The sequence below is a fragment of the Apus apus genome, unplaced genomic scaffold (genome assembly GCF_020740795.1).
Source record: "Apus apus isolate bApuApu2 unplaced genomic scaffold, bApuApu2.pri.cur manual_scaffold_30_ctg1, whole genome shotgun sequence".
Lineage (NCBI taxonomy): Eukaryota > Metazoa > Chordata > Aves > Apodiformes > Apodidae > Apus > Apus apus.
Genome location: NW_026248848.1, coordinates 600521 through 613820, shown reverse-complemented (window position 1 = coordinate 613820; position 13300 = coordinate 600521). Strand labels below are relative to the sequence as shown.

Here is a 13300-nt window from a genome sequence, read left to right as displayed (position 1 = left end):
GGTGGCCAGGACACGCCGCAGGCGGGTGGCCTCTCCATGGGGGTGGTCCATGGCCCGACGGATGTTGGTCACCAGGGCCACCAGCCCGGCCCCGCAGCGAGCCCGGTGGCCCAGCCAGGGGGACATCCCCTGGGGTGGCTCCCAGCTCCCCAGGGTGGCCACCACAGTCACCAGTGGCTTCAGCAGCTCTGGGGACACCTGGAGACAGGGACATGACAGGTAGCAGGGTCCCGCATGGCCCTTGTCCCCCATGGTGTCCCTGTCCCTGTGCCATCCTTGGGTTCTTCCACGTCCTTTTCCCCTCCCAGGTGTCCCCCATGTCACTTGTCCCCTCTCCTCTCCCCATGACACCCTTGATTTTCCGTTGTCCCTTGTCCCTTCCTGGACTTCTCTCTGGCCTTTGTCCCCTCCAGGGTCCCCTGATGTTCCCTGTTTCCCCTTCAGAGCCTCTGATGCCACCCTCAGGTTCCCCCCTGTCCCTTGTCCCCTCTGGAGTCCCCCAGTCTCACCTCTGTTGTCCCCATGCCACCCTCAGGCTCCCCCTTGTCCCCTCCTCATGGTTCCTCATGTCCCTTGTCCCCTCTCTGGACTTCTCTATGGCCTTTGTCCCCTCTGGCATCCCCCAATGTCCCCTTTGGGGTCCCTGGTGTCATTCTGGGCTCCCCCCAATGTCTTCTGTCCCCTCCATTGTCCCCACTGTCCCCCTGGGGCCCACCCCACCCCCCTGGGGTCCCCCCCCATTCCCTGTGTCCCCCCTGTCACTGCCATCCTGTCCCCCTCCTGTCCCCTCTGCCACCTCCCTCCTGTCCCTGTCAGACCCCTGACAGGGGGGGCTGTCCCTTGTCCCCATGTCCCTTCTGCCACTTTTGTCCCCTCTGCCACTGCCCTGTCCCCCTTTGTCCCCCTGTCCCCATCACCTTGTCCCCGGTCCCCCCCCCACCCACCCAATCCATCTCCCCTCTGCCACTCCTCCGGCCCCCGTCCCCATCCCCTTCCTGGTCCCCCCTGCCCCCCCCAGCCACCCAATCCCTGCCCCCTCTGTCACCCCCTGTCACCCCCTTTCCCCCGTGTCCAACCCCCCCCCCACCTCCGCCCCTCCCCCCCCCGTCCCGTCCCGGGCCCCAGTTTTGTCCAACCTCGGGGGGGACGGTGGCCCCGGTGGCCTCAGGGGTCTCCATGGGGGGCGGTGGCAGCGGGGGGGGCCGGGGAGGGGACGCGGCGGGGCCGGCGGGGCCGGGAGGCGGCAGCAGCCGGATGCGATCGCGGATCTGGGCTGGGAGGGGACAAAAGGGGACGTCCCTGGCGCCCCGCCATGGCCAACCCCCCCGGCCCCAGCCGGACCCCAGCACCCCCAGGGTCCCCACAGTGTCCCCAGCTGGATCCCCACGGCCCCAAATGTCCCCCGATGTCTCCAGCAGGGTCCCAGCATGGCCACCCATGGTCCTTGCTGTCCCCCCCATGTCCCCGGTGGGACCCCACCACCCCCAGTGTCCCCAACAGGACCGACCCCATGACCCCCAGTGTCCCTACAGTGTCCCAAACAGGACCCCATGACCCCCAGGGGATCCCAAGACCCTTGGTGTCCCCCACTGACCCCAAGGCAGCCCCATGGCCACCAATGTCCCCTCTCAATGTCCCCAACAGGACCCAGCACGGCCACCCACGGTTCTTGGTGTTCCCTGATGCCCCCCAAGATGTCCCAATGTCCCTCGATGTCCCCACAGCCCCTAATGTCCCTCAAAGCAGCCCCATGTCCCCCTTGATGTCCCCACGTGGCCACCTGCAACCTTCAACATCCCCTCCCATGTCCCCTGATGTCCCCAACATGTCCCCAGTGCGGGCTCTGGCACATCCCCAGTGTGTCCTCACCATGTCGCCCATGGCTTGGGGACATCCAGCCTTGGGAACACTGGGGACAGTCCTGAGCCCTTTGACAGGGATGGCTTGGGGACACCCCCTCCTGGTGTCCTCTGAGCGGGGTGGGGATGTCCCTTTTCCCTGGTGTCCCCATGTCCCTGCTGTGTCCCCAGCCCCCAGTGACAGGTTGGTGGCTCGGCATGTCCCTGAGGTTTATTGGGGTGACAGGGGACAGTGTCACCAACCTGTCCCTAGTGTCCTTGGCCATTGAAGGGGACACCCTCCATGTCCCCAGGTGGGACGGGGACATCGTGGTATCCCGAGAAGGAGGGACAGCCAGGTGTCCTCAGGTGGGACAGGAGACATCCCAGTGTCCCCAGCATGGGGAAGGGACATCCTGGTGTCCCCAGGATGAGGAGGACCCTCCTGGTGATGTCTCCAGGTGGGACAGGAGACATCAGGGTGACCCCAGGATGGGGGGGAGGGACACTGAGGTGTCCTCAGAACAAACAGGATCCTCCCAGTGTCCCCATCTGTCCCTACTTGTCCCCCGGCAGAGCCTCCAGCGCCCTGGTCAACTTCTCTGTCATCTCCTTGTCCCCCATCACTGTCCCCAAGGCCACCACGGCGTCCCCCAAGGCCCGGGTGCTGGTGGGGAAGCCCCGGCCCGCCTCCTGGTCCTGGATGACAGCGTCCACCAAGGCCCTGAGGTGACTCGTCACCTCCTCCAGCACCCCCAGGGTGACATGGACGTTGGTGATGTCCTGGGCAGCCTGGGCGGTGGCGGCAGTGGCGGCGGCGGCGGCGGCGGCGGCGTCCTGGGCCAGGTGCTGGTAGCGCTGGGCCTGGCAGTGCTGGAGGCTGGTGGCCTCGCTCAGGTGGTGCTTGGACGTCTCCGCGCCCCACAGGGCCACCTGGGCCACCAGGGCCACGGCGGCCAGGCAGGGGATGAGGTGACTCTCCTGTGTCATACTCAGCGCCTCCCGCACCACGTCCAGGGCCACTGCGGGGACACCGAGGGGACAGGGACCTCACCTGCTGGCCTTGTCCCCTCCCGGTGCCCCCAGCCCATCCCAGTGTCCCCATCCTCTCCTGGGGTCTCTTCCCAGTGTCCCCAGTCATGTCCCAGTGTTCCCTGTCCCCTCCCAGTGTCCCCCATCCTCTTCTGGGGTCCTTTCCCAGTGTCCCCAGTCATGTCCCACTGTCTCCACCCCCACCAGTGTCCCCATCCCCTCCTAGGGTCCCTTCCCAGTGTCCCCAACCCATCCCAGTGTCCCCAGTCATGTCCCAGTGTTCCCTGTCCCCCTGCCAGTCTCCCCATCCCCTCCTGGTGTCCCTTCCCAGTGTCCCCAGTTCCCTCCCAGTCTCCCCATCCCCTCCTGGCGTGCCCTCTCCCAGTGTCCCCAGTTCCCTCCCAGTGACCCCCCAGTCCACAGTGGTTGGGGCAGGGGAAGCTCTCTACTGGTCTACACTGGTCTGTGGGACAATCCACTGGTTCTTACTGGTCCCTACTGGTATATACTAGTCTGAACTGGTCTGTAGAGCTCCTTACTGGCCCATACAGCTCTAGACTGGTCCATACTAGTCAGAGCAGGGGAAAGTCTCCACTGGTCTGTAGGTTTTCCTAATGGTCCATACTGGTCCTGTAGGGATTCTCTACTGTTCTGTACTGGTCTTTAGTGGTCTCTATTGGCATTATTGATCCAAAAGGATGCACAGGGCTCTATACTGGTCTTAACTGGTCTGAACTGGTCCATACTGGTCAGGGCAGGAGAAAATCTCTACTCACTGTTACAGGTCCTTACTAGTCCATACTGTTTCCTACTGGTCTGTAGGGTTCTCTACTGACATTACTGATCCAAGCAGTTCCATAGGGCTCCCTGCTGGTCTGAACTGGCCCCTTGTGGTCTAAACTGGTCCATACTGGTCAGGGCAAGAGAATCTTCACTGGCCTGTATGGCTCCTTAAGTGCTCCATGCTGGTACCTACTGGGTTGTAGGGTTCTTAACTGACCTTAAGTGGATCCAGGTGGATCTGTAGGGCTCCCTAGTGGTCTGAATTTGGTCCCTCCTGGTCTAAACTGGTCCCTACTGGTCAGGGCAAGAGAATATCTCCACTGGCCTGCAGGGCTTCTTACTGCTCCATACTGGTCCCTGCTGGTCTGTAGAGTTCTTAACGGGCATTAAGTGGATCCACGTGGATCCATAGGGCTCCCTACTGGTCTGAACTGGCCCATACTGGTTGGTACTCACGCAGGGGGGGCACACACAACCATCAGGACCACGGCGCTGGTCCGGAGCAGCCAGAGGGCCCGGCGGCGCCGCCGGTTCCGCTTCAGCTCCCGGTCCAGTTCCTCCGCGGTGGCCTTGGCCATCGCCTCCAGCAGCCGGTACAGCCCCTCGACGTTGAGCCCGGGCGTTGGGGCCACCGGGGCCGCCGCCGCCACCGACGACACCAGCTCAGCCTCCAGCCGCCTCACCGCCGCCTCCGCCTCCGCCAGGGCCGCCTCGGCCTCCGCCAGCGCCGCTGCCACCGTCCCCGGGGCCCCCAGCGCCTCCGCCAGCCCCGCCAGCGCCCGCAGCGCCCGCGCCAAGGCCGCAGCCGAGGCCACCATCGGGGACAGGGGCAGGGAGGACATCCTGTGGGGGAGCAAGCGTCGGGAGGGACCCGGGCGTGCGGGGGGAACCAGGCATTCGGGAAGGGACCCAGGCATCCGGGGGGAACCCAGGCATCCGGGGGGAACCCAGGCATCCAGGGGGAACCCAGGCATTCAGGAAGGGACCCAGGCATCCGGGGGGAACCCAGGTATTCGGGAAGGGACCCAGGCATCCGGGGGAGAACCCAGGCATCTGCAGAGGGACCCGGCATCCAGGCATGGAGCCCACCCGAACCCCATAGTGGAGATAAGAGGAACTCGGGCTTGGTGAGTCACGGGTCCAGGAAGGGGACCCAGGCATCAAGGGAGGGGCCCAGGCATCCAGGGGAGGACCCAGGCATCCAGGGGAGGACCCAGGCATCCAGGAGGGGGGACCCAGGAGTCTGGGATAAGGGACCCAGGAGTCTGGGTGGGGACTCAGGGATCTGGGAAGGGGGACCAGGCATCCAGGAAGAGGGGCCCTCCCCAGCCCCGTAATGGAGATAAGAGGAACCCTGGAGTCCAGGGGGAACCCAGGCATCTGGGGATCAGAGCCAGGTGCTCAGAGATGGGAACCCAGGAGGCCAGGTGGGGATCAAGGTCTCCTGGGCAGGGGGAACCAAGCATCCAGGAAGAGGACCCAGGCATCAAGGGATGGGACCTTCTCCATGGGCCCAGCTGTCCCAGGGGGGACACTCACCCCTGGAAGAGGGACCCAGGCATCCGGGAGGGCCCCACGTTGGTTCCACAAGGGACCCAGGGTTCTGGGTGTGGTTGTCGCCATTGCTGCTCTGAGGGACCCAGGCGTCCGGGACAGGATACCACTCACTTCCCTTCCCACAGCCTCAGAGGAACCCAGGCATCCGGGTGCTGCACCCCCCTCGCCCCCAGCTCCCCAGCCCCCTCCCCTGGGGTCCCTCACGAGGGGCCCAGGCGTCCAGGAAGGACCCTCACCCCAGCACCTACCTCCCTGTGCCTCCTGGGGACAGTGTCGGTTACGGCATCGACGTCACTGCCACTCCCATGCCCAGAGAGGACCCAGGCGTTCGGGGCCAAGGGAGGGACCCTGGCGTCCGGGCCCAGCCGCTCCTTGAACCCACATCTACCCACCCCAGGGACCAATTTAACCCTCTTGGGACCATTAGAGCCCAAATCTACCCCCTCAGCCCCCAGATTTACCCCTCAGGGCCCAGATTTCTCCCCACAGGACTCAGATTTATCCTTCAGGACTCAGATTTACCCCCTCAGATCCAGATTAACCCCTCTGGGACCAGATTTATCCCCTCAGCATCCCAGATTTACCCCTCAGGACTCAGACTTACACCTCTAAGGTTCACATTTACTGCCTCAGGTCCCACATTTACTCCCTTGGGGTTCACATTTACCATCCAGAACCCCATTTACTCCCTCAGGATTCAGATTGGACCCTCAGGACTCCCTTTACCCCCTCAGGACTCAGATTTATCCCCCTCAGGCCCCACAATTAACCTTTCAATGCCCAGATTTACCACTCAGGGCTCCCTGGGCCCCCTCAAGATCCAGATTTACCCCCTCAGGATCCAGATTTACCCCTTTGGGCTTCACATTTACCACCCAGAACCACATTTACTCCCCCAGAGCCCAGATTTACTTCCTCAAGACTCATTTACCCCCTGGCTAATCTGACAGCCTTCTATGATGGTGTGACTGAAGGGACAGATGCAGGAAGACCAGTGGATGTGTCTACCTTGACCTTGGCAAGGTTTGGACACAGTCTCCCAGAACACCCTGCTGAGCAAGCTCAGGAAGTGTGGGGCAGAGGAGTGGGTGAAGAACTGGCCACACAATCGAGCCCAAAGAGTGGGGGTCAATGGTGTCACTGGTGCAGAGTCCAGCTGGAGACCTGGGACTAGTGGAGTCCCTCAGGGATCAGAGCTGGGTCCAGCCCTGTTCAACACCTTCGTCAGTGACCTTGATGAGGGGACAGTGTCTTCTCCACAAGTTTGCTGACGACACCAACCTGGGAGGATTGGCACCTGAAGGCTGTGCCAATTCAGGGAGATCTGGACAGGCTGGAGAGCTGGGCAAAGAGGAACCTCATGAGGTTCAACAAGAGCAAGGGCAGAGTCCTGCACCTGGGGAGGAGCAACAACATGCACCAGTCCAGCCCAGGAGGTGATCTGCTGGGGAGCAGCTCTGCGGAGAAGGACCTTGCAGTCCTGGTGGACAAGTTCTCCATGGGACAACAATGTGCCCTTGAGGCCAAGAAGGCCAATGCTACCTTGGGGTGCATCAGGAGGAGTGTGTCCAGCAGGTCTAGGGAGATTCTCCTCCCCCTCTGCTCCACCCTGGTGAGACCTCACTTGGAGTGTTGTGTCCAGTTCTGGGCTCCCCAGTTCCAGAGGGACAGGGATCTACTGGAGAGAGTCCAATGGAGGCTGCAAGGATGATGCAGGGACTGGAACACCTGCCTGATGAGCAAAGGCTGAGAGACCTGGGGCTGCTCAGTCCAGAGAGGAGGAGACTGAGGGGGGATCTAATGAATGTCTATAAATACATGAGGGCAGCAAGAAGGCAGGGACAAGCTCTTGTCACTTGTGCCCTGTGACAGGACAAGGGGCAATGGACTCAAACATGAGGAAGAACTTCTTTCTTGTGAGGGTGACAGAGCCCTGGGACAGGCTGCCCAGAGAGGCTGTGGCGTCTCCTTCTCTGGAGACTTTCAAGACCTGTCTGGATGCCTTTTGGAGTGACCCGCCCTGGTTTATTTTTGGTTCTGCTCTGGCAGGAGGGTTGGATTTTATGATCTTCTGAGGTTCCTTCCAAGCCCTGACATTGATTCTGTGATTTTACCTGCTTAGTGCCCAGATTTGCCCCCTCAGGACCCAGATTTACACCTCAGGACTCACATTTACCCCTCAGGTCCTAGATTCACCCCCTCAGGACTCCCTTTACCCCCTCAGGTCCCAGATCTACCCTCCAGCTCCCGGATTCCCCCTCAGAGCAGTACCAGGAAGGGTCAAACGAAGCCCCATGGCCGTGGTCCCTCAGTCATTGCTTTGAAGCTTGAACCCCTCCCAGGAGCCCTTCTCCAGCTCAAGATGAAACCTGGAGCCCAAAGGCCACAAGCACCTGAGCCAGGGAGTGCCAAGATACACAAAATACCTGCACAGGGTTTGGCAAGAACCTCAGCAGCAGAGGAGATCTCAGGTGAACCCTTCAGGACTCAGATTTACCCCTAAAGACTCAGATTTACCACCCGAGGACTCAGATCAAACCCTCAGGACCCCATTTACTGCCTCAGGACACAGAATTATTCCCTCAAGACCAAGATTTACCCCTCAGGGCTCAGATTTACCCCTCAAGGCCCAGATTTACTCCCTCAGGACTCAGATTTCTCCCTCTCAGGACTCAGATTTATCCTCCTCAGGACCCCACCTACTGCCCCAGGTCCTGTATTTACTGTCTAGGGCCCATATTTACCCCTTTAGTGCCCATATTTACCCCCTCAGGACTCAGAATTAACCCTTTCAGGGCCCCACTTACTGCCCCGGGTCCCACATTTACCCCCTACATCTCAGATTTACCCCCGTCAGGCACCACATTTAACATCCCAGGGCTCAGATTTACCCCTCAGGACTCCCTTGACCCGCTCAGGACCCAGAATTACCCCTTTGGGGGTCACATTTACCACCCAGAACCCCACTTAGTCCCTCAGGCCCCAGATTTACCCCCTTGGGGTTCATCTTTACCACCCAGAACCCTGTTTTTTTACCCCCTCAGGTCCCCGTTTTGTCACCTCGGGGCCCAGATCAGCCCCCCAGAGCTGCCCTTCACCCCCTCAGGGTCCAGTTCTACCCCCTGGGGGCTCACACTGGTCAGAGCCCGTTTACTGCCCCAGGTCGCAGCCCAAGCCTGCCCTGCAGCAGCGCGGGTGTGAGCGGGGCCGGAATCATCCCCCTGCGCTGGCTCTGGGGAGGGGACACCTGGAACCCCGGGGGCAGTTTTGGGGCAAAATGGGGACATTGAGGGGCTGGAGCACGTCCAGAGAAGGGAAGGGAGCCGGGGAAGGGGCTGGGGAGCTTCCCGGGAGCGGCTGAGGGAGCCGGGGAAGGGTCTGGACCCCCCGGACCCCCTGCACCCCCGGACCCCCCGGACCCCCCGCTCGCTCCTCAGCGGCCGCGGCAGCTGAAGGGGCCGCGCTATCCTCTTAGCCCCGCCCCCAGCCGCCCCGGCGCAGCCTTGGATTGGTCAGACGGGAGGCGGGACCTTCGCGCCGCCGCCTCTCATTGGCTGTTGCTTCGCGGCGGGAGGGGCGGGCCTCTCTGATTGGCTGGCGGCGCGGAGCGGGGGAGCGGGCGGGGTGGGGCGTTCCCGGTGTGCAGCGGGGGGGGGGCTGGGGGGACTGGGAGGGAACTGGGGGGAACTGGGGGGGAGCTGGGAGGGACTGGGAGGGATTGGGAAGGATTGGGAGGGATTGGGGGGAACTGGGAGGGAACTGGGGGGGAGCTGGGGGAACTGGGGGGGGATTGGGAGGGATTGGGAAGGATTGGGAGGGATTGGGAAGGATTGGGAGGGATTGGGGGGAACTGGGAGGGACTGGGGGGAACTGGGAGGGAACTGGGGGGGAGCTGGGGGAACTGGGAGCGACTGGGAGGGATTGGGAAAGATTGGGAAGGATTGGGGGGAACTGGGAGGAACTGGGGGGAACTGGGAGGGATTGGGAAGGATTGGGAGGGATTGGGGGGAACTGGGAGGGACTGGGGGGAACTGGGAGGAACTGGGGGGGTAGCTGAGGGGACTGGGGGGAGCTGGGGGAACTGGGAGGAACTGGTGGGGAGCTGGGGGAACTGGGAGGGACTAGGAGGGAACTCGGGGGAACTGGGAGGAACTGGGGGGGAGCTGGGGGAACTGGGAGGGAACTGGGGGGAGCTGGGGGAACTGGGAGGAACTGGTGGGGAGCTGGGGGAACTGGGAGGGACTAGGAGGGAACTCGGGGGAACTGGGAGGAACTGGGGGGTAGCTGGGGGAACTGGGAGGGAACTGGGGAGAACTGGAGGGAACTGGGAGGGACTGGGGGGAAGTGGGAGGGAGTAGGGGGAACTGGGGAGGAGTGAGAGGGACTGGGAGGGATTGGGAAGGACTGGGGGGAACTCTGGGGAACTGGGAGGGACAGGGTGACTCAGAAGGATTGGGGGGGTCTGGGGGAACTGAGGGACTGGGGGGAACTGGGAGGAACTGGGGGGAAGGGGAGGGGAAGTGAGAGACACTGGGAGCAGGGAGTGGGAACAGGAGAGGGGTGTCACTGGGAATATGAGGGGTGGTTACTGGGAGTACTGGGATGAGGGGTGGAGGGGGGCAATGGGGAGTTACTGGGACTACTGGGAGTGTGTTAGAGTGTACTGGGAGTGCCTGGGAATATGAGGGGATGGTTACTGGGGGTACTGGCATTGTAAGGGGAGGGGGAAATGGGAGCCCACTGGAAGTTACTGGGAGCCACTGGGAATATGTGTGTGTGGGAACTGGGAGTCGCTGGGAATATGAGGGGGTGGTTACTGGGGGTACTGGGATTTTAAGAGGAGGAATGGGGGCCTACTGGGAAATTGTTGGAGTGTACTGGGAGTCACTGGGAATATGAGGGAGCAGTTACTGTGAGTCACTGGGCTTACTGGGATTGTAAGGGGGGAATGGGGAGCCTCTGGGGGAGTTACTGGGAGTGTGTTGGATTGTACTGGGAGTCTCTGGGAATACAATGTGGTGGTGAGTGGAAGTAACTGGGTGAACTGGGACCACCTGGAATTGTGAAGGTGGAGCTGGGACTCGGGGGACTGTGGTACTGGGATCTACTGGGAATAGGGACAGGCAGTAAATTGGGAGTCACTGGAGTTACTGGGACTGAACTGGGACTCGCTGGGGCCACAGCAGTGTGAACTGGGGATTACTGGTGCTTACTGGGAGTGACAGGCTGGGGTGGGGGGAGTGGGGCTGCCCACCTGGCCGGGCTGGTCTGGCACAGGGTCCCTGGGACCACCCGGCCGCCTGCGGTGACCCTGGAGCTGCTGGTGGCCGCGCTGCGGGGCCCCCGGCCGAGGTGTCCCTCTGGGCAGGGCAGGTTCTGTGTCGGTGCTGAACTTGGAGCAGGTCGCGTGAGCAACGCTCCAGGAGCTGCTGCTCGGGTTCCCCAGCCTGGGGAGCGGTGGGGTCTGCATCCCACGAGCCTTCTGCTGGTGGAGGCAGCACAACAGCAGCGCCCGGAGGGCAGGATCACGGAATCCCCACGGCTGGAAAAGACCTGAAAGACCATCAAGTCCAGCCTGTGACCTGACACCCCCACATCTCCAGACCATGGCACCAGGTGCCACATCAGCCTTTCCTTAAACATATCCATGGATGGTGCCTCCGCACTTCCCTGGGCAGCCCATTCCCATGTCTGATCACCCTCTCCATGAGGAAGTGCTTCCTGATATCCAACCTAACCCTCCCCTGGAGCAGCTTCAGGCCAGGCCCTCTCCTCCTGTCACTGGTTTCCTGGGAGAAGAGCCCAGACCTCACCTGGCTCCAACCTCCCTTCAGGTGAGAAGGTCCCCCCTGAGCCTCCTCCAGGCTCAACGAGCCCAGCTCCCTCAGCCTCTCCCTGTAAGACTTTCCCTCCTGTCTCCACCAGCCTCGTTGTCTCTGGACCTCCAGCTCCTCCAGGTGCTCCGGCACCTCCAGATCAAACAGAGCTGGCAGCACAGGATTGCAGGAGCCCAAAGGTGGGGACTGTGGGGACAGGCCACCCGCAGGTGAGGAGGGCTCTCCCCAGAGCCCGGGCAGGGAGCCCTGCTTTCCTGCCCCTGTGCTGGGCACTGGTGAGGCCACATCTCCAGAACTGCATCCAGTTCTGGGCCCCTCACTGCAAGAAGGACATTGAGGTGCTGGAACGTGTCCAGAGGGGCTACCAAGGTGGTGAAAGATCTGGAGAACAAGTCCTGTGAGGAGAGGCTGAGGGGAGACCTCATTGCTCTCTACCTGAAAGGAGGTTGTAGGCAGGTGGGAGTTGTTCTTTTTTCTCAAGTGCATAATGACAGGACCAGAGGAAATGGCCTGAAGCTGCACCAGGGGAGGTTCAGACTGGATATTAGGAAGAATTTCTTTACCAAAGGAGTGTTTGGGCAGTGGAACAGGCTGCCCAGGGAGGTGGTGGAGTCACCACCCCTGGAAGTGTCTAAAAGAAACAGAGATGTGGTGCTGAGGGACATGATGGAAGCACTGAATGGAGGGGACAGTGTGGGGCGGATGTGTCCTGTGACACATGGGCCAGCACCGGGAGGACTCAGCTGCACCCGCAGGCCTGGGAAGCAAAAGCCCCTTTTGGGTGACCTGAAGATGTTTCAAAGGAGGAGCCGTTCCCAGGGAGCTGGTGGCTCAGCACTTGGGGTCTGGTACAAAAAACTTTTGAGAGACCTTGTCACGAGCCCGTGGTCGGACACGTGGAGGTTCTTTGCGATCCCGCCAGAGCGAAACAACGATGATCCAATATCAGGTGCACAAATGGGCTTTTGTTGAGGTCCAGACCAGCTGGTAAGAGTTACAACTCCGTGTTTGTCATAAGCTGATAGCAGATGTGATCACTAACCCTAAACTGCACAAAAGATCGGGAAAGGAAGTGGTTGAAGGAGAGTCACTACCCAGAGCTCCATCGGGTCCTGCTGGTCCGGAGGTAGGAGGGGAGGGGTGGCCTGGTCCTCGGAGGCATCTTCACCTGAGACTTGTGTTTGTCTCGGTACATCCAAGAGAACTGTGTCCAATTCTGGAGTCCCCAGCAGAAGAAGGACACAGAACTCCTGGAGCGTGTCCAGAGGAGGCCGCAGAGATGATCAGAGGGCTGGAGCAGCTCCCCTGTGAGGCTGAGGAAGTTGGGGTTGTTCAGCCTGGAGAAGAGGAGGCTTCGTGGGGACCTTGTGGGTCTCGTGGGGACCTTTCCAGTATCTGAAGGGGGCTGCAAGAAAGCTGGGGTAGGGCTTTTTGCATGGGTGTGTAGTGAGAGGACAAGGGGCAATGGTCTGAAGCTTAACGAGGGGAGATTCAGGTTGAACATGAGGAAAAGGTTCTTTTCCTGTGAGGGTGGTGAGGTGCTGGAGCAGGTTGCCCAGGGAGGTTGTGGCTGCCCCTCCCTGGAGGTCTTCAAGGGCGGGATGGATGGGGCCTCGAGCAGCCTGATCACTAGATCAGGAGGTGTCCCTGCCCGTGCAGGGCGTTGGAACGAGATGATCTTTAAGGTCCCTTCCAAACCAAACCATTCTATGACTCGATGATTCATTCTAAGCCGTGTTTAACAAGTAAACGACTTCTGGGCAACCCCACCCAACCAGTTCTCCTCCAGTGATCAGGGCACGCACCCCCTCCCACCCCACATTTGCTGTGATGTGGCAGATGCTGAAGGGGAACCAGAGGGTTTGGTGTGGGACGTGCTGGGGCTGCAGACCGAAGAGGCACGATGAGGAGGCACATCCAGCCGTAAGCAGGCCTGGAATTCCTCAGGACGCTCAGAGGGTGTTACCAGCGTTTGTGCTGGTAGCTCCGAAGCTCTGTTGGGTTTTAAAACTCGGCGTGGAGCTGCAGAGCGTGAGGCTGCCCGGAGCCGCAGGGAGGCACTGCGCCTTTAACGTCCCCATGGCAACCGCCCCGGCCGCGTCCCCATGGCAACCGCCCCTCCCGCCGCGCATGCGCTCTGCCCGCGCAGCCCGCCCGTCACGCCCGGCCGCCATGTTGTCCGCGGGCGGTGGGTCCGTCCCGGGCCGCTCGTCCCGGCCCTGGGGAATAACCCTGGGGGGGGGAATAGTCCTG

At 61.5% G+C, this 13300-nt stretch overlaps 2 protein-coding genes across 2 annotated transcripts in view; both read right to left on the bottom strand.

The window, feature by feature from the left end:
- The window catches only part of LOC127396190 (uncharacterized), an 8021-nt gene extending 6773 nt beyond the window's left edge, over window positions 1-1248 (bottom strand). The window contains exon 1 of the mRNA XM_051643802.1: window positions 1137-1248. Within this exon, the coding sequence (XP_051499762.1) occupies window positions 1137-1178 (42 nt within the window). The 5' untranslated portion in view covers window positions 1179-1248. The remainder of the gene's footprint in view (window positions 1-1136) is intronic.
- The window catches only part of LOC127396194 (uncharacterized), a 9262-nt gene extending 3764 nt beyond the window's left edge, over window positions 1-5498 (bottom strand). Inside the window, exon 1 of the mRNA XM_051643811.1 lies at window positions 5459-5498. The gene's annotated coding sequence lies outside the window, so the exon portion shown is untranslated. The remainder of the gene's footprint in view (window positions 1-5458) is intronic.
- Window positions 5499-13300: the final 7802 nt, after the last annotated feature.